Source organism: Bufo gargarizans, chromosome 5 (assembly GCF_014858855.1).
Source record: "Bufo gargarizans isolate SCDJY-AF-19 chromosome 5, ASM1485885v1, whole genome shotgun sequence".
In the NCBI taxonomy this organism is placed as follows: domain Eukaryota; kingdom Metazoa; phylum Chordata; class Amphibia; order Anura; family Bufonidae; genus Bufo; species Bufo gargarizans.
The window spans coordinates 8624619-8644380 of record NC_058084.1 but is presented as its reverse complement, the minus strand read 5'-3'; the positions used below and the strand labels follow the sequence as shown (position 1 = coordinate 8644380).

The window sequence follows — 19762 nt, the reverse complement described above, 5'->3', positions numbered from 1 at the left end:
CGCATGACTATTTCATGTGGCACCCAACTCCCTGCCAGAACATATTGTAAAAATGCTAATGACCGCTTCCATTATGGAAGCGGTCATTAGCATGTGGGAGGCACAGGAAGGTGAGAACAGCACATTGCTATCTGTACTCACCTTCCTTGGTCTTATTCTGGCCCCAAACTGTGTCTTGACACATACAGTGTCAGGACGTAGTGCATGTAGACGCGCACTATGACCTGACACTGTGCGCTGTGCAGTACAGCGCGGCAGCGCGCCAGGAAGAAGTCCAGGGAGGGTAAGTCAAGTGGCATCACCGTCCGGAGCTGGAGAAGTAAGTTTATTTATTTATTTTAAATGTCTGATCTGAGGTCTGATTGGGGCTGATCTGAGGCTGGGGGGTCTGATGGGGGCTGATCTGAGGCTGGGGGGTCTGATCTGAGGCTGGGGGGTCTGATCTGAGGCTGGGGTATAATAGGGGTCTGATCTGAGGCTGGGGGTGTTTGAACTGAGGCTCGTGGAGTGTGATCTGATACTGGGGATCAGATAGGGGTCGTCTGATCTGAGACTGGGGGCCCTGATCTGAGGCTGGGCGATCTGATCAGGGTCTGATCTGAGGCTGGGGGGTCTGATTGGGGCTGATCTGAGGCTAGGGAGGGTCGGATGGGGGTCTGATCTGAGGTTGGGAGAACTAATGGGGGTGTGATCCGAGGCTGATGTAGGCTGTGCAGTCTGATAGGAGACTGATATGAGGCTGAGAAAGGGACAAAGGCAGAGACAGTTGCAAAAAAAGAGGCAGGGAAGCGGCAAGGAGAGTTAAAGCTGGATGAATCCCTCTTTGGACCCCGCCCTAGGATGAGCTTGGCTGCCATTAATGCCAAATAAAGAACTAAATGCATAACATTCTCAACTTAAAAATTTGATTGCTATGTGTGGTCAAAATGGCGCCAGTACTATTTGTAATATATAGTGCAGGTGCCATTTTGTGCTGCAAAAATACATCACTCTAGATTTTTTTTATTGAAGAGCAATTTCTGTAACTTACCCCTAAGTCACTTATATGTTTGACCAAATATAGCCATCACATTTATAAGTTGAGAATTTTGTATGGCCCCTGAACAATGTTACAAATATCCAAATGGCCCTCGGCAGCAAAAAGGTTCCCCGCCCCTGCTGTACACGAAGAGACACTAAAGTTATCAATTTTATTTTCTTAAACTACTATTTGGTGGCCAATGCCCATATGGCATGTTCAAATATACAGGAGAATCCGACCAACCAAACACTAAATTAAACTTTGAGAATTGCTTTGAACGGTGGATTTCTCCTCTGCTGAAACTGAAACCATATGTACAACTTGGAAAAAACGCCCTCCTCATGCTCCTAGGAGTTGCATGTAACAATTTTTTCCTGCCAAATTCCAGCATATTTGCCGTATAGCAGCCAGATATCCTCTAGATCCCATTATAGTCAATAAAGCAGACAGGCATTGCAGTAACATCCGGCTATGCTGGATCCAGAGAGCTTTACTTGCTTATATACTGTATATTTTAAAAAACAAAAATACAGCAACAAAAAAAAACCTGAACGATTCAGCTACTAATAGCAAAAATCCAAATGCACTATCCGCTTTCTGGTACTTGTTTTTAGCCTTTTTTTAATCTTGGTAGGAGTCCCCTGAGATTTTTTTTTTTATGGGTTCCATAGTGCTAAAAACATTGTGAAACCCTGGAGTAGATCATGTGATGGTTTTATATAAGCTCCATAGAGCAACAGACCTGCGTGTACTGTATATGATACTGCTTCCTGCTCACGTGGGGGAGGGAGGTAGTCACACTGACGAGAGAAGTCATTAAGTGTACGACAGCGGGTGCCTGCCTACACCTCAGCAGCAGATACTTCCTCCTCCTGTTGCACACCTGTGGGAGGTCAGAGATCCGGATCCCGGTGAGAACATTTTCCTCCTCTTCAGAGACTATTTTAGAAACCATTTTTCCATTCTCCAAGACTCTTAAAGGGACACTACACTTGAAATCTTATCTCTATTTTCTCTGCATTTGAATGCAATCTATTGTTTTCTGTTATCAACTGAAAAAGCCTTTTCTTAGGATTACCTAGAGAAACTATAGGTTAATTATTAAAATATATAAAACATTCTTTTAAAACATACATTTATACACTGCTGGCCCTTTAACAGGATGTCCTTTTTTATGCTTAGGATGGAGTTGGGATGTGAGCGTGTTATGTATGCATACAAAGTAAGATGGGCTGCGTTTTCATGACTAGGGTTGAGCGAACCCGAACTGCAAACCCGGACTTTTTCACTAAAGTTCGGGTTCGGTGTTCAGGTGAATTTATTATTTCCATTATAACCTAGTTATAATGGAAAATAATAGCATTCTTAAAACAGAATGCTAAATAAAATGGCCATTGAGAGGTTAAAAATAATTTTAAAAAACTCACCTCATCCACTTGATCGCGCAGCTAGCTAGTATCCTCTTCTTTCTGCAGGACCTGCAAAAGGACCTGCAATGACATCACCACGCTCATCACGTGATGAGCTCTGTGACGTCATCGCAGGTCCTGCTGAATGAAGATAGAAGGATCTGTGGTGACATCACCGCACTCACCACATGGTGAGCGCAGAGATGTCATCGCAGGTCCTTTTGCAGGTCCTGCAGAAAGAAGAGGACACAAGCTGCGTGATCAAGTGGACCGAACTTTACTTTATTATTTTCCATTATAACATGGTTATAACGGAAAATAATAGCATTCTTAAGACAGAATGCTAAATAAAATGGCCATTGAGGGGTTAAAAATAATTTTAAAAAACTCACCTCATCTCCTCATATTTTAATCGGATCTCAGACCAAACCCCCTAAATATTACAAGCACATTAAGTCCAAATAACTGACACCAGACCAGAGTAAAATAAAAAAAATCAGACCACAATATATTGTGGCATAATTTATTATATTTTTGCCCTACAAGACGCACCTTTTCAACTCAAAGTGGGGGGAAATGTCAGCATGTCTTATGAGGCGAATACTAATGAGCACTTCTTTTATGAAAGTGCTTATTAGTACAGGAGGACCAGGATGCGGTGAATGCGCTCCCGACGCTTCCTTTGTACTCACCACTTCCTGGTCTTCTGCAGGGCTCCGCATGCTGTGCAACGTCCGGTCACAGCACACTGCGGCACGAAGAACAGAAATGGTGTTATGTGGTGGATTTCAGTTGCTAGGGCCAATTTTCATAAGATGTTAACCTATCAGTATATTTGTATTGCTTGTGCAGCAAGCCCAGGAAAGGAAAGGGAGGCTGGGATAGTTGTGGCTCTTAGGGTGGTGGTAATCGTCACAGATCACTGTGGCAATCTCTGCACTGGGGCCATGCAGTGACTGGATGGCACACCCTTTTTACGCTTGGGGCACTCCCTGTAGTTAGGACTTCTGCCTGGTGGTTGTTAGGGTACCCTTGGTGTTAGGTGTTTGGGTGCAAGGCAGGATAGCAGTTGAAGTGGCTAGTGGACGGTGGAGTCAGGATCCAAGCTATTTGGTTGTAATAAATAAAGTATCTCTTTATTAAAGTACAAAATGGAAGTAGTAGTTCATCCTGCAATAACAAGGCACAGTTCCAAAGCATATTCTTTCCCAATAGTAGCATATGGACAGCAGCAATGATGAAGGTAGTAATTCTCTGTCTTTCTTTTTCTCTCTCAGCAGAACCATAGACATGCAAAGAGATTTTTGATAAATGCTTCTGCAATTTCTGGGCAGAGGGGTGCAGATCTAAGATATGGTTGGCCAAACTGTCTCAAACTGACTAATTAGGGGACAGACTCAAGTCCATCCCCCTGATAACCTGACACAATGAGCCAAGTGAGGGCCAACTGAACTGCTTCTCCTGTTCCCAACATGAAAACATTTCATATTAAAGAAGCTGCAACTAGGGGGAAAGAGATTTTTACAGCTTTGAATGATGACTATATAAATTCCTATGCACTGATCTCCTCCTAGTGGTGACTGCAGGCATTTTGTAATATTTTATCTAAAGCAGGGGTGCGGAACCTTTTTGCTGCCGAGGGCCATTTGCATATTTGTAACATCGTTCAGGGGCCATACAAAATTCTCAACTTAAAAATTTGACGGCTATATTTGCGCTTCAATTTAAAAAAATCTAGAGGGATGTATCTTTGCAGCACAAAATGGCACCTGCACTATATACTACAAGTAGTACAGGTGCCATTTTGACCACATGTAGCAGTCTAATTTTTAAGTTGAGAATGTTATGTATTAATGTCTGTGAAGGTTCTCATTTATCCAGGTCATGGTATATCTGTAAAGAAGAAATCAAGGCAACTGGACTTACTGTAGATTTCTTGAAAACGTTTCACTCGTTCTTCCAACGAGCTTTCTCAATTCTGAGTGACTGTACAAGAATTCTCTGGGAATAAATATGTAACTGAATCAACATCTGGTAATTATACCCAGCATGGGGTCAGAGGTCATTATACCCAGCATGGGGTCAAAGGTGTTGATTCCATTATCCTAATTGGAGTCAGTAGGCCATCTACGTAAAAATGGAGAAGCCAAGCTTGAATAGAGGCGGAGGGGTTAGACATCAATTGTCTGCCACATACAATGCTGTCTTGACACCTTTTTCTGGGAGGTCATTATCACCTACTGACTCTGATTAGGATAATGGAATCAACACCTTTGACCCCATGCTGGGTATAATAACCTCTGACCCCATGCTGGGTATAATTACTAGATGTTGATTCAGTTACATATTTATTCCCAGAGAATTCTTGTACAGTCACTCAGAATTGAGAAAGCTCGTTGGAAGAACGAGTAAAACGTTTTCAAGAAATCTACAGTTAGTCCAGTTGCCTTGATTTATTCTTTACAGATATGTTATGTATTTAGTTCTTTATTTGGCATTAATGGCAGCGAATCTTATCTCGGGGAGGTCCCTGTCTTTGTTTCTTTCTCAGCCTTAGATCTTCTCCCACCTCCAACAGCCTACATCAGCCTCAGATCAGACCCTCATCAAACCCCCAGTGTTGAGATCAGACCCCCCACCCTCAGATCAGACCCCCAATAGGCCCACAAGCCTCATATCAGACCCCTATCAGACACCCAGCTTCAGATCAGACCCACAGCATCAGATCATCCCTCACCAGAACCCTCCAGCCTCAGATTAGACCCTATCAGACCCTCCCCACCCTCAGATCAGCCCCGATCAGACATCAGATCAGTAATAAATAAATACAAAAATAAACTTACCTCTCCAGCTCCGAACGGCGCTGCCACTTGGCAGATTCACTTACCCTCCCTGGTCTTCTTCCTGCCGCACTGTACTGTGACCTGACAGCGCACAGCGTCAGGTCATAGTGCGAGTCTACGTGCCTCTGGCCTGCAGGCCGTAGGTTCCCCATTCCTGATCCAAAGAGTAGCAATGACTTTTAGAGAAGTATGGGGCGAGATTCATCAATGTACTAAAGACATTTGTCTGGTGTAAATGCATTGAGAAATAAGGTGTTCAGAATGAGCACCACATTTATGAAGCACCTGTTCCATTTTTTCTGATGTACATGTTAGACTAAGTAGGTGAGATGGAGGGTGACCGTCTTTTATTATAATTTTTTTATAATCAAAATTTTATTAATTCTGGGATGTTCCACTTTGTGGCCTGTCACTGTTTGACACACATGTACTGGGAAGATGGATGGGGCTAGGGCCCATACTAAGGAGGTAATTTACTGTCAGATATACGCAGAAGTTATTTTCCCTGCAATCTGCGGCTTTTCCCCGCTCACGCTGGGTCTACAGCAAGGAAACTGGCTTACTATTAGACCAGCAGCAGATGCGCCAAAGTTAAGGTCAGCTCCTCTACATAACTTGCGCCAGCGCAAGAGGTTATTAAGACCAGCGTCTAACTTTTGCTATGGTGCCATATGAGATCTCTGTATGCTCCTGTCCCTTTCCCATATTGTTCCACATGAGAGGTTATTATAGACTGTAATGTTTAACACATGATATTAGTATCTCCACTTATCACATGGACATGTAAGTCCTTGCATGTCTTTTCCAATGCAGAGTTTTACCGAATACGTTATCACTGTGCATATCACTACCTTGTAAGTGTAGTAATGTCATTGCGTCTTTGCATATGGAGAACGTTGGACAGACAGGTGTAAAGGTCACAGGGTGTAGGGAACACTCCTATATGCAGTGACTATAATATATTTTTCTCTAACATCGCAGGTTTATATTCACAATGGAGCTGGGAGTATCAGGGACGCTTCTCCTCGCCGTCTTCGTCAGCCTTATCCTGTATTTTTTCACATGGAGGAGGAAACTTAAAAAGAAAAATCTGCCCCCCGGACCACCACCACTGCCCATACTGGGCACCCTGCTGCACGTGAGCACTAAAGAAATGCCCCAGTCTTTGATGAAGGTGAGTTATCAGGACTGTGTTACGATGGCCACATGTCCAAATCAACAGCATGGTCGTCCATTTATTGGTTTGAGATTTCACTATATCAGTAAGCTCATTGATCTGACTCTGAAATACCTGTTCATCCTAGAGGCAGCCTATGCAGAGAAATGTAGCTGCATCTCTCGGTATACTTTTTACAGATGATGGTTTCTTTGGCCACTAAACCAGATTTGTATTTATTTTTTGCTATGATTAGATATATTACAAACTTTTATGTATTCAGATGTACTACTGAGTGGGGGGATGTCATTACCCGGGGATTGAACCTGGTTTAGTTGGGGGGAGAAGGGACAACAACACATAACGTTGGATTAGGATCCTTTTACATAGGCAGATAAACCGCCTGTAATTAGTCATATAGCAAATCTTATATCAGTAAAAATGCTTCCGTTATGATAATACAACCAGCTACATCCGTTTTGAACAGATCCGGTTGTATTATCTCTAAAATTAACAAGACCCGGCACTGAAACCATTTTAAGTCAATGGGCACCGGATCTATTTTGTTTAATGCCTCAGAAAACTGATCCAGCACTACTGTCATACATTGTGCTTCATGTCAGAGCCGTCTTCATCAGTATCCCATGATGCACACAAAAACCCTGCTTTCAAAATTACTGTCACAAAGCACATTCCTTTGTATGAATGGAGATTGCGCTGTGTCCCATCATTGAACTCCTCAGTTGCCACGTTCATTGCTGATCGAGGCATTTGAGATTAAAATTAAGGTCTTTTAGCAATTTATCCGGTTAAAAAAAAACATACTCACCTTATCCATTTGATCGTGGAGAGGCCGTTGCTGCAGCCATCTTGATTGAAGACACAGTTTCTGTAATTAAAATTACCACAACAGCTTCTTCACGAGTAAATAGATGAAATAGATGAGGTTTTTTTACCGCCATTTCAGGAAAAATAGATTAGTTACCACGAACCCCCAGGAAATTCAGCTTCACAGCAAATCAAATTTTTTACTGAAATTCGTATCAAAGTCGATTCATAGTAACATAGTAACATAGTACATAAGGCCGAAAAAAGACATTTGTCCATCATGTTCGGCCTGTCATCCTGCAAGTTGATCCAGAGGAAGGCAAAAAAAAGTGAGGTAGAAGCCAATTTTCCCCACTTTGGGGGAATAAAAAATTCCTTCCCGACTCCAATCAGGCAATCAGAATAACTCCCTGGATCAACGACCCATCTAGTAGCTATAGCCTGTAATATTATTACACTCCAGAAATACATCCAGGCCCCTCTTCTATGTTTGTGTACAAACCTTCTTTCCTCCAGATGCAGAGGATGTCCCCTCGTCACAGTCACAGTCCTGGGAATAAATAGATGATGGGAGAGATCTCTGTACTGACCCCTGATATATTTATACATAGTAATTAGATCTCCCCTCGTCTTTTTTCTAAAGTGAATAACCTTAATGCTGATAATCTTTCTGGGTACTGTAGTTGCCCCATTCCAGTTATTACTTTAGATGCCCTCCTCTGGACCTTCTCCAGCTCTGCTATGTCTGCCTTGTTTACAGGAGCCCAGAACTGTACACAGTACTCCATGTGTGGTCTGACTAGCGATTTGTAAAGTGTTAGGACTACGTTTTTATCACGGGCATCTATGCCCCTTTTCATGCAACCCATTATCTTATTGGCCTTGGCAGCAGCTGCCTGACACTGTTTTTTGCAGTTTAGTCGGCTGTTTATTAAAATTCCTAGCTCCTTTTCCGAGTTATTTACCATTTAGTATGTACGGGTGACTTGCATTATTCCTTCCCATGTGCATAACTTTACATTTGTCAGTGTTAAACCCCATCTGCCACTTACATGCCAAAGCCTCCAATCTATCCAGATCGCTCTGTAGTAGTATACTGTCCTCTTTAGTGTTAATTACTTTACACAGCTTAGTGTCATCTGCAAAAATTGATACTTTACTATGCAAGCCTTCTACAAGATCATTAATAAATATATTGAAGAGAATAGGGCCCAATACTGACCCCTGAGGTACTCCACTAGTGACAGTGACCCAATCTGAGTGTGTACCACTAATAACCACCCTCTGTTTTCTAACACTAAGCCAGTTACTTACCCACTTACAGACAGTTTCTCCCAGTCCGAGCATTCTAATTTTATATACTAACCTTTTATGTGGTACAGTGTCAAATGCTTTGGAGAAGTCCAGATACACGACATCCATTGATTCGCCGCTGTCAAGTCTAGAACTTACCTCCTCATAGAAACTGATTAAATTAGTTTGACATGACCGATCCCTCATGAAGCCATGCTGATATGGCGTTATTTGCTTATTTCCGTTGAGATGCTCTAAGATAGCATCTCTTATTAAACCTTCAAACAGTTTACCCACAACAGATGTTAAACTTACCGGCCTATAGTTTCCAGGCTCTGTTTTTGGGCCCTTTTTTAATATTGGCACCACATTTGCCATGCACCAATCCTGTGGGACATTCCCTGTCAGTATAGAGTCCGAAAATATCAGAAATAAGGGTCTGGCTATGACATTACTTAATTCCCTTAGGATACGGGGGTGTATGCCATCCGGTCCTGGCGATTTGTCTATTTTAATCTTTTTAAGTCGCTGTTGTACTTCTTCCTGGGTCAGACAGGACACTTTTAATGGGGAATTTATTTTTACATTCTGCATGTCATCTGACAGCTTATTTTCCTCAGTGAATAGATTGGAGAAAAAAATATTTAACAGCTTTGCTTTCTCCTCGTCGATCTCTGCAACTTCCCCCTAATTACTCTTTAAAGGGCCGACACCTTCAGATTTATACTTTTTAACATTTATATAATTGAAGAATATTTTAGGGTTAGTTTTACTCTCTTTGGCAATTAATTGGTCTCTAGTTTGGCCGCTTTTATTTGTTTTTTACATGTTCTATTTTTTTCCTTATAGTTTTTCAGTGCTTCCGTGCTACCCTCCTGTTTTAGTGATTTATATGCTTTCTTTTTGTTGTTTATTGCTTTCTTTACAGTTCTATTTATCCACATTGGTTTCTTTTTGTTCCTTAAAGGGAACCTGTCACCTGGATTTTGGGTATAGAGCTGAGGACATGGGTTGCTAGATGGCCACTAGCACATCCGCAATACCCAGTCCCCATAGCTCTGTGTGCTTTTATTGTGTAAAAAAAAAACCTATTTGATCCATATGCAAATTAACCTGAGATGAGTCAGAGCTTGAAAATATGACTCTTCTCTGGTCACACAAGAAAGATATGACTCTTTTATGTTAATTTGCATATGTATCAAATCGGTTTTTTTACACAATGAAAGCACACAGAGCTTTGGGGACTGGATATTGCGGATGTGCTAGTGGCCAACTAGCAGCCCACATCCTCAGCTCTATACCCAAAATCCAGGTGACAGGTTCCCTTTAACCTTTTATTCCCATACAGTATGTACCTCTCACAATGAGATTTTAGGATGCTTTTAAAGATATCTCATTTTGTGGCTGTATTTTTATTTTTGAGTACTTTGTCCTAGTTAGTTAGGCCTATGGACTCTCTTAGTTGGCTAAATTTAGCTTTTTTGAAGTTTGGTATTTTTGTTTCTCCCTGTAGAAACGCTCTTTTGAATGATAATTGGAAAGTTATTACTTTATGGTCACTATTTCCCAGGTGTTCCCCAACCTGCACGTCTGTTGTTCTGTCAGGCCTATTGGTTAATACTAAGTCCAGTATGGCCGTCCCTCCAGTCGGGTCCTGAACCAATTGGGAGAGGTAATTGTCTTTGGTTATTGCCAAGAACCTGTTTTCTTTAGGAGATGTACAAGTTTTAGTTTCCCAGTCTATATCTGGGTAGTTGAAGTCCACCATAATAACCACCTCATTATGATTTGCCGCCTTGTCTATCTCGGTATATTAGGTGGTTTATAGTAAACTCCTATTAGTAATTTATTATTGTTTTTAGCTCCATGTATCTCTACCCATTCATTTGTCTTCTATTCGCTGAACACTATTTAGGACTCTCATCTCTTGACCAAGAATATAGAATGGTTAGAAAGAGTAAATCATCCTCTGTAGGGCCAGGCCTGTCCTGCATTATACACAAGTCATTGATTTGAATGGGCTGTGTGTTATGTTTAATTTCTCCTGTGGTGGTGCTGCAGTAAAACTTAACACTCACTGCCAGGTGTCCCCATAGATTACAACTGATTGCTGGGAGTCTCAGCAGAGGAAAACTGAGATCAGCTTATAATCAAGTGACCCTTCAAAAGGTTGTCTAAAGAGAGAACTTGTGAAACTGAAGTCTGAAATACCAGTCCCATGAGCCAATATCAACATACTGTTGGTATAAGGTAGGTAGGAAAGTGAATTTAATATACCTTATTTCCTATTTTTCTCTTCCAGATTAGTGAGACCTATGGGCCGGTGTTCACCATCTACCTGTCCAGTGCACCAGCGGTGGTCTTGGTTGGCTATGATTGTGTGAAAGAGGCTTTGATAGACAATGGGGATATGTTTAGTGTCAGAGGGCCTTCAGAATTGGGTAATTTGCTCTTTAAAGGTTGTGGTAAGTAAAAGGTCTTTACATTAATTTATTTTTGTATACAGAGCCAACATGTACTGCAGGGTTGTACATTTATGATTACGTAGTATGATTTTGGAATGTGAGTAAACCCGGAGAACATGGAGGAAACCCAAGAAAACACGGGTAGGACATACAAACTCCATGCAAATGTTACAGAACATGGTACTGTATTAGAGTTTGCCATTACAGAGCTCATGTCCTTTGCTTGTTAAAGTGGCAATGAGATGACTAGGGTGTAGAAGAAGCACATACATGAGTACTGAAGAGTAGAAGAAACAGGTAGAGGAGATAAAACATTAAAATAAGAGGGTGCGTGAGCTTTTGGGAGGTGAGTCACAAGTAAGTGAATAGGGTATGTTAAAGGGGTTGGATAGTGCTAAAATATTGATAATCTATCCTCAGAGTAGATCATCAAAATCAGATGGGGAAGGGGGTCTGACTCCCTCCATTTCTAAATATGTCTTCTTCTTCTAACAGTCAGAGTTACATTATACTGATACGGAGCTCTACATTCTCCATATTTGCAGTACAGTGTGTTTTAAATATCCTAGCTACCTACTGCCACCACTAGAGGGAGCTCAGTAGTTTTCTGCATGTGTTATAGGTTGAACTCCCCCTGGTGGTAGCTACAGGAAGTTAGAACGTTATGTTTTAAATCTATAGCTATGCAGGTGATTTGGAGCTCTGTATCAGAAAGTAAAGCACCAATCACTTTAAACAAATGTTAAAAAAATCACCAGCACAGAATCTCGGCAAAAAAGTATGTGTTTAACTATGTGCATTGCTGTTTATTCTCAGGAGTGATATTGAGCAATGGTGAAAGATGGAAACAGCTGCGCAGGTTTTCTCTTACTACTCTGAGAAATTTTGGTATGGGGAAGAGGAGCATTGAAGAACGTATACAAGAGGAGGCATGTTACTTGGTGGAAGAGATTAAGAAGAATGGAGGTCAGCACATATATACAGAATAATAGATTGTTATGTGTCCAGGGAAAAAAAAAAAATTGAATTGTAACTTGAGACATAACTTTGAAAGGTTTGGGTCTCCTAATGGAGGCTTGAATTGAATGCTGGTGATTTAGTTTAGCTGTGTTGGAATCAAGTCTTTTTAAAGTGGTTCTACAAGAGTAGAAAAGAAAAAAAAACGATCCTGGTATTGCAGCTCAGCTCTATTGTAATGCATGGAGCTGAGCTGAAATACTAAACTCAACTTGCAGACAGGTGTTGCACCACTTTCATGTTTTTTTTTTTCCCTAATCTCCATGCTTATTAGTTTATAGCTATTTATAAAACATTGTAGCATATTGTTTTATAGTATAAATGTTTATTTATTTATTACAAAATTGTATACAATATAATAAACCATATGCTGGTATAAAATGAGACCAAGCATATACCCAGCTCCCACCAAAAGCCACAAATGTGGGCAAAATGTATGTAGTCCAAAATAACAACATGAAATCATTTATAGCAGACAAATACTAACCATTGCACAATAAATGCATGATCAATAATAATAAGACATCAAAAATCTTATACCTGACCAAGGTAAGCATACGAGGACTACCTAGGTGGGCCTGGGTGCAGGGAAAAAGCGCCCCATGCATATCGCCGGTAGAATCCGGCTTCCACAGGGGTGAGTTTCCTCAGGGGTGGTACCCTAAGCATTAGGCATACTGGATTTCAACCACTCATTTTGTTTTCAGGAGTCGCTGGAAGAGGTGTCTGCAATGCCTCTCCCCATTTACTACATTTACATGATCTACATGCGTGGGAGAAATAACAGCCGAGTGTTCAGCCAACAGGTTTCTCAAGTCATTAATTAAACAAATATTGATATTTCCTTGCAGGAACGCCCTTTGACCCAACATATCTATTGACCTTGGCGGTGTCCAATGTTATCTGCTCAATAGTGTTTGGAGAACGTTTTGACTATGAAGATGATAAGTTCAAGACACTTCTTACCTTACTAAAAGAAATGTTCCTACTTATGTCTTCCGCTTGGGGAATAGTAAGTTAACATGTTCCATAACTCTTGGTGGGATCAGGAGATTGTAAGAATATCAAATACCAATGACATAATATATTCAGGACTGTACTAATAGAGCCTTTTCCTCCTCTCATTTTTCAGCTCCTCAACATCTTTCCCAAGACTCTCCACTTTCTTCCCGGACCCCACCAAAAGATATTTACAAATCTGGAAAAACTGAAGGACTTTGTGGCAGAATCCTTGGAAAGCCACAAAGCAACAGTTGATCCTAATTGTCCTCGAGACTTCATTGACTGCTTCTTAATAAAGATGGAAGAGGTGATGCCTAACACTTTACTTCTATATGTAAAGTGTTTTAGTACAAAAGAAAGCAAGCTACTGTAGTTCTCATAGCATCTATATATAGCCCAATATAGGATTGACCAATCAAAATGCCTATGATAGACATATGTAATAATACCAAATACTTTGTGACATTACAGGACAAGAACAATCCAAAAACGGAATTCCACTTTGATAATTTATTTGGCACGGTCATAGACCTCTTCTTTGCTGGTACAGAAACAACAAGCACAACCCTGAAATATGGTTTACTCTATCTGCTCAAATACCCCGATGTGCAAAGTAAGCTTTATTAATAACCTTCAGAATCATCAGAATGGGTCATCTTTATCATATACAGTGGGTATAAAAAGTCTACACACCCCTGTTAAAATGTCAGGTTTCTGTGCTGTAAAAAAAAATAGACAAAGATAAATTATTTCCGAACTTTTTCCACCTTTAATGTGACCTATAAACTGTACAACTCAATTGAAAAACTAAAATCTTTTAGGTGGAGGGAAGAAAACTAAAAAACTAAAATAATGTGGTTGCATAAGTGTGCACACCCTCTTATAACTGGGGATGTAGCTGTGTTAGGAATTAAGCAATCACATTCAAAATCATGTTAAATAGGAGTCAGCATACACCTGCCATCTTTCAAAGTGCCTCCGATTAACCCCAAATAAAGTTCAGCTGCTCTAGTTCGTCTTTCCTGAAATTTTCTTAGTCGCATAGGCCTTAGTGACAGGCCTCATAGCTGCTAGGGGAGATTTATGGCATGTTTCCATGTCTTCTCCGTCAGTCATCAGGTCTGAGGCAGCACCAGATGCTACAATCAGTCTGGGAAAAGAGCCCAGCCCAGACTGTCAGTCAGGGGAGAGAGAGTCTTTGGGAAACAAAGTTCTGCTGCAGGCGCTGTACGAGTGGTCTCACCCGGGCTGGCTGAGGGGCCATGGGGCTAGGTGCTAGTCAGGACGTTGGGGGATGCCGTGACGCCTGGGAACAAGGGTCACGAGGCCAGAGTCGGGAGGACTACTGGGCCACAATCCCCCAAAAAGGTGTTGAAGGATCACCTGGACTGTATGGCTGGAGAAAGGTGCATTTATGTTCCACATGTGAACAGCGCTTGATCTAGGTGAGTCAAGGCTTGTGTTTTTGTATTAGCAAGTGCCTAGATGGGCAGGTGTTTGTTTTGTTTAATTTATGTTTTGTTGCTGTGAAAATAAACCTCACGTTTGGACCTGCTGTTGTGAAGATAATTGTGAGAATGACAGCCGAAAAAGAGCTAATCCCTCACAATTTATATACCCTATTTGGCAATTGTGAGTTAAAAGAGACACTTCCTCTGTTCAGGGTCCTAATCTTTTGACCAAAGTGTAGACCATGGATCAGCAACCTTTGGCACTCCAGCTGCTGTGAAACTATAACTCCCAGCATGCAAACATGCTCGGCTCTTCTTCTAACTCCCACAGAAGTGAATGAAGCATTCTGGGAGTTGTAGTTTTTGAACAGCTGGAGTGCCGGAGGCTGCTGATCCCTGGTCCTGTATTGTTGCTGATCCTGTCCTGTATTGTACAAACAACTCATTGCTTGTATAGTGCCACATTTCACCTGAGGTGGAGCCGTAGGGAATCTGAACACTTTGGTCAAGTTTTAGCATCTAATTTTTGGTCCTATGAGATAATATGACTATCTCTAAGGGAATTCTAGATTCCAAATAGATATCATCCATAGAAGCTCTAGTGGTCATCAGACCTCTCTCGAACATGAACTGTTTACTACGTATTCACTTCATGGATTAATCCAGGACAAAAGTAGATATATGGTGATGTTAGCACTTGAAAATGACCATCTCCCTTGCACCATGTAGCCATTTCTATACAGTATAATGCTACAAGGCTCTACAGTAACACATACTGTACTCCATTACAAACTAGGCAAAAGAGAAATGACGTGTCTATTACCTTTTAATATTTGCCAAAAGGAAAAATTCATGAAGAGATGGATCAGGTGATTGGCCAGAATCAATGTCCTTCAGTAGAAGATCGAGTCCAGATGTCATACACGGATGCTGTTATCCATGAAATTCAGAGGTTTGCTGACATCACACCTTTGGCACTTCCACACTCAACCAGCCAAGACACGACATTCAGAGGATACCACATTCCCAAGGTTAGCTTTCTATATTTGTTGACTTTATGTAAGCCTCAAGAAGCCGCTCACAAACAGAAGGAAAGTAATATGATAGTGAACCCTACAAAACCCTGTGATATCTTGGTGCTTTTGAAATGTGTGTGCATATATATATATATATATATATATATATATATACATATTTACATATATGTTCACACTCACTTATTCATGTTTGCAGGACATTATTATCTTCCCCTTGCTGACCTCCGTCTTGAAGGACCCCAAATGTTTTAAGAACCCGAAAGATTTTGATCCTACAAACTTTCAGAATGACAATGGCAGCTTCCAGAAGAATGAGGCCTTTGTACCTTTCTCCCTAGGTAATGTTTATGAGAATTGTTGCACTAGTATATATTAGTATGCTATATATTCCATAGCTTGTCATAATTTGCCAGATTTTTTTGTCAAGTTGGGGGAGATAGTGATTGTTTCCGATCAGCAAAGATTTCAGTGCAACAAGCTGGTCAACTGCCAATACAGTGGGGGCTTCCAATGTGGCCATGTCTTTTGACATCTCATTTAGCCAGGGTTGTGACAAACTCTAGGTATAACACTTATGTAGGGCACATTTACCCAACCATATTTGCACCATAAAAAAGTTAACCAGAAAATAGGCAACTACAAGTGCCTTAATGGATGGGCTACAGTCCCCACATAACTTCTAGCTTCAGTGACCATATTCTTTTCTAGCTTAAATTTATGCCATAACATTAGACAGAAAAAGCAGAGCTGCATGCAAAATGATGGTCACCTCTGCGGGACTCAAAAGACCACATTATAAGTAAATGAGTTGGTCACCATTGTTCTAATAGAAATATATCAAACTAATTATCATTATATGACACTTCTTACCATAGGCAAAAGAAGTTGCATTGGAGAGGGTCTGGCACGGATGGAAATATTCCTCTTCCTTACCACCATATTACAAAAATTTTACCTGAAATCAGAAGTGGCTCCCGAGGATCTTGAAATAACCCCAGAACCAAACAAAAATGGAGGAGTACCAAGGACCTACCAGATGTATGTGACCCCTAGATGACCAAAGTACTCCAAGGAAGCTTTCATGTATTTCTTAGTAATTAGAGGGGCTGTCTCACTTCAGCAAAAGGCATGTATTATGTAGACAAAGTTGTCTACTTTGATGGCTTGATTCATTTCTTTCATCACATTATATACTGCTCATTTCCAGAGGTTATGGCTACTGCTGAGGAGCACATGAGTCGGCAAGGACCGGAGCTGCTGCGCATATGTGCCTATTAGCACTCCTATGGTCCCGGCCACCGGAGAGGCCAGCACTTATCCACCGCTGCTGGATTGCTGGCTGGTCATAACCCCTGGAAACGATCAGTGTATAATGTGATGAAAAAATGAATCCAGCCAGCAAAGGAGGCAATATGGACGATCACAATACATTAGTAAGTGTATGTTTTCACTTTGTCTACATGACAAATGGGATTTGCTGAAGTGAAACAACCCCTTTAAATCTTTTCAATGAATAACATGAGTTTGTCATATATGTAGACTGTTCTAAGGATGAAACACCTGTAATATGTGAAAACATATACTATGATATACAGTACTCTTTGTATATTTTACAAACTAAAAACCCTGCTATACTTAATATAGCCAATTCCTAGACACCTGCTAGGTGAATACCTAGATAAAAAAATAAAAAAAATCTGTTTATGAAATAAAAAGGAAAAAAAATGTGTGTACGTCTGTACATTTATAAATGAAAAAACACACAGTGCCAACTTATCAGAAGATAAAGCACCAGAGGGTAGAGGGAGGCTGTGTGGCACCGCATTGACCTGTTGTTGTAGTCGTCCTTGACTGCAGCACAGGACAATACGGGCGATGAAGGACAAACCCCGATATTAAAATGCAGGAACAAAAATAAAATGGCCGGTGCTGCCAAGGAAGGTATATAAAGAAATGTTTTTCTTTATTATATATAGAATATCAGATAAAGGCAATGGTTTTCGATGAGACATCACATCTTCATCAGGCCATGTATTAAGACAGAAAAGGCAACAAACAGGTGCCAGAGTAAAATGCCTGGAAATCTTGTGCTCTGCTATTGTGACACATTCTGCGCCCCTGGTGTCCCATGCTATGCACCACACTGCTCACATTAATAAAGCCTTAACCCTCTTGAGAACTAGAAGAAAGAATATTTGGTTTCCAAGACCTACCTGAATCTCCATCCGCTGACCCACCGAAAACTTCACTGATTTAGTCGATTAGGAAGCGGCTTCCCAGATCATCAAAGAATAGATACATAGGTCCTTAAGGCCCAAACCTATGACTGAGCCAACACACAATGTGATTTGCGTCCTACTCTCCAATGTAGTAAATCCTTACAAACCTAGCTTTATATCAGAACATAGCACCGTCCATCTTGGCCAAACGTTGTATTCTCCGATCATTACTGGAGCAAAACAAAACACCATAAAGTGCATATTACAGAATCAGCGGTCAACATTAACAATAATAACACTATATAAGCGCAAAATAATACTGCTCCACCATGACCAATTTAGGTCCCAGTCACGACGTCTCCTGATCACAATTTGTTTCTGCAAAATTGGACACACAGAACATACCTATTTAGCATGAATGTCTCCTTTAATGCCCCTATTTAGCAATCATGCCCATGTAGGCCCCAGTCCCACTCAATAGTAATTTCCATTTATGACCCCATTAGATATAATACCTCCAGCATAGGCGTGCGCACGGGGTGTGCCGGGTGTGCCTGGGCACACCCTAATCACACCTCCGTGCTCAGCCTCCTGCACTGCTGCGCTTAAGCCCCGGCTGTCCAGCACAGCCAGAATGACACATATCTTCAGACTGCTCCGCTCCCGTGCTCCCATGCTGGGTGTCACTCACTCTGACGTCACACGCCTGCTCCGCCTTCTTCTTTAGAAAAGTGGGAGGAGTACGCGCGTGCGGAGTGACGGAGTGAGTGACGTCTCGTTACGCTTCCGCCGGCCTTGTTTGGATGTGTGAGAGCCTGACCAGGACCCAGTGATTGTGGAATACCAGCTGAAGTCTCCCAGTAAGAAGTACAAGTTCACAAGACTTTACATAAGACCCCGGCAGCCTCCACCCCATGTTGGGGGTCACTGTCAGAGACACTGTTATGGGGGGGGAGATCTGTGGATGATGACACATATATAGCACAAGATGCTGCTATATATGTGTCATCCACAGATCCCCCCTGGCCCCACATAACAGTGTCATCCACAGACCACAGATCCCCCTGCATCTGTGTCAGATTCCACAGAGATACCCCCATAACAGTGCAATCCACAGATATCCTCTTAATAGACTGTTAAGGGGATATCTGTGGATGACACTGTTATGGGGGCATCTGTGTGGAATATGATACTGTTATGGGGGATCTGTGTATGACACTGTTATGGGGGGATCTGTGGATGATGCACTGTTAATAACAGTGAGTCATCCACAGATGCCCCCATGACAGTGCCATCCACCAATATCCCCTTAACAGTACGTCATCTACAGATGCCCCCATAACAGTGCATCATCCACAGATGCCCCCATAACCGTGCGTCATCACAATGCCCCCATTACAGTGCATCATCCACAGATGCCCCCATAACCGTGCGTCATCCACAGATGCCCCCATAACAGTGCGTCATCACAGATGCCCCCATAACAGTGCATCATCCACAGATGCCCCCATAACAGTGCGTCATCCACAGATGCCCCCATAACAGTGTCATCCACAGATCCCCCATAATAGTGTCATCCACTGATGCCTATAATAGTGTCATCCACAGATGCCCCCATAACAGTGTCATCCACAGATCCCCATAACAGAATTATCCACAGATCCCCCATAATAGTGTCATCCACAGATGCCCATAACAGTGCGTCATCCACAGATGCCCATAACAGTGTCACCCACAGATCCCCCATAACAGTGTCACCCACAGATCCCCCATAACAGTGTCATCCACAGATGCCCCCATAACAGTGTCATCCACAGATGCCCCCATAACAGTGCGTCATCACAGATGCCCCCATAACAGTGCGTCATCCACAGATGCCCCCATAACAGTGCGTCATCCACAGATGCCCCCATAACAGTGTCATCCACAGATCCCCCATAACAGTGTCATCCACTGATGCCTATAATAGTGTCATCCACAGATCCCCCATAACAGTGCGTCATCCACAGATGCCCATAACA

General features: G+C 41.8%; 1 protein-coding gene across 3 annotated transcripts in view; it reads left to right on the top strand.

The window, feature by feature from the left end:
* Positions 1 to 17162, top strand: part of LOC122938304 (cytochrome P450 2G1-like) — a 40865-nt gene extending 23703 nt beyond the window's left edge. For 2 of the 3 annotated variants that reach the window (XM_044293722.1, XM_044293721.1), the window contains 9 exons: positions 6255 to 6447; positions 10853 to 11015; positions 11832 to 11981; positions 12884 to 13044; positions 13165 to 13341; positions 13506 to 13647; positions 15329 to 15516; positions 15719 to 15860; positions 16398 to 17162. In XM_044293722.1, coding sequence (XP_044149657.1) covers positions 6268 to 6447; positions 10853 to 11015; positions 11832 to 11981; positions 12884 to 13044; positions 13165 to 13341; positions 13506 to 13647; positions 15329 to 15516; positions 15719 to 15860; positions 16398 to 16579 — 1485 coding nt within the window. In that variant the 5' untranslated portion in view covers positions 6255 to 6267 and the 3' untranslated portion in view covers positions 16580 to 17162. Of the gene's footprint in view, positions 1 to 1921; positions 1933 to 6254; positions 6448 to 10852; positions 11016 to 11831; positions 11982 to 12883; positions 13045 to 13164; positions 13342 to 13505; positions 13648 to 15328; positions 15517 to 15718; positions 15861 to 16397 lie in introns of those variants that run through there. The other variant, XM_044293724.1, reaches the window with a different exon arrangement.
* Positions 17163 to 19762: the final 2600 nt, after the last annotated feature.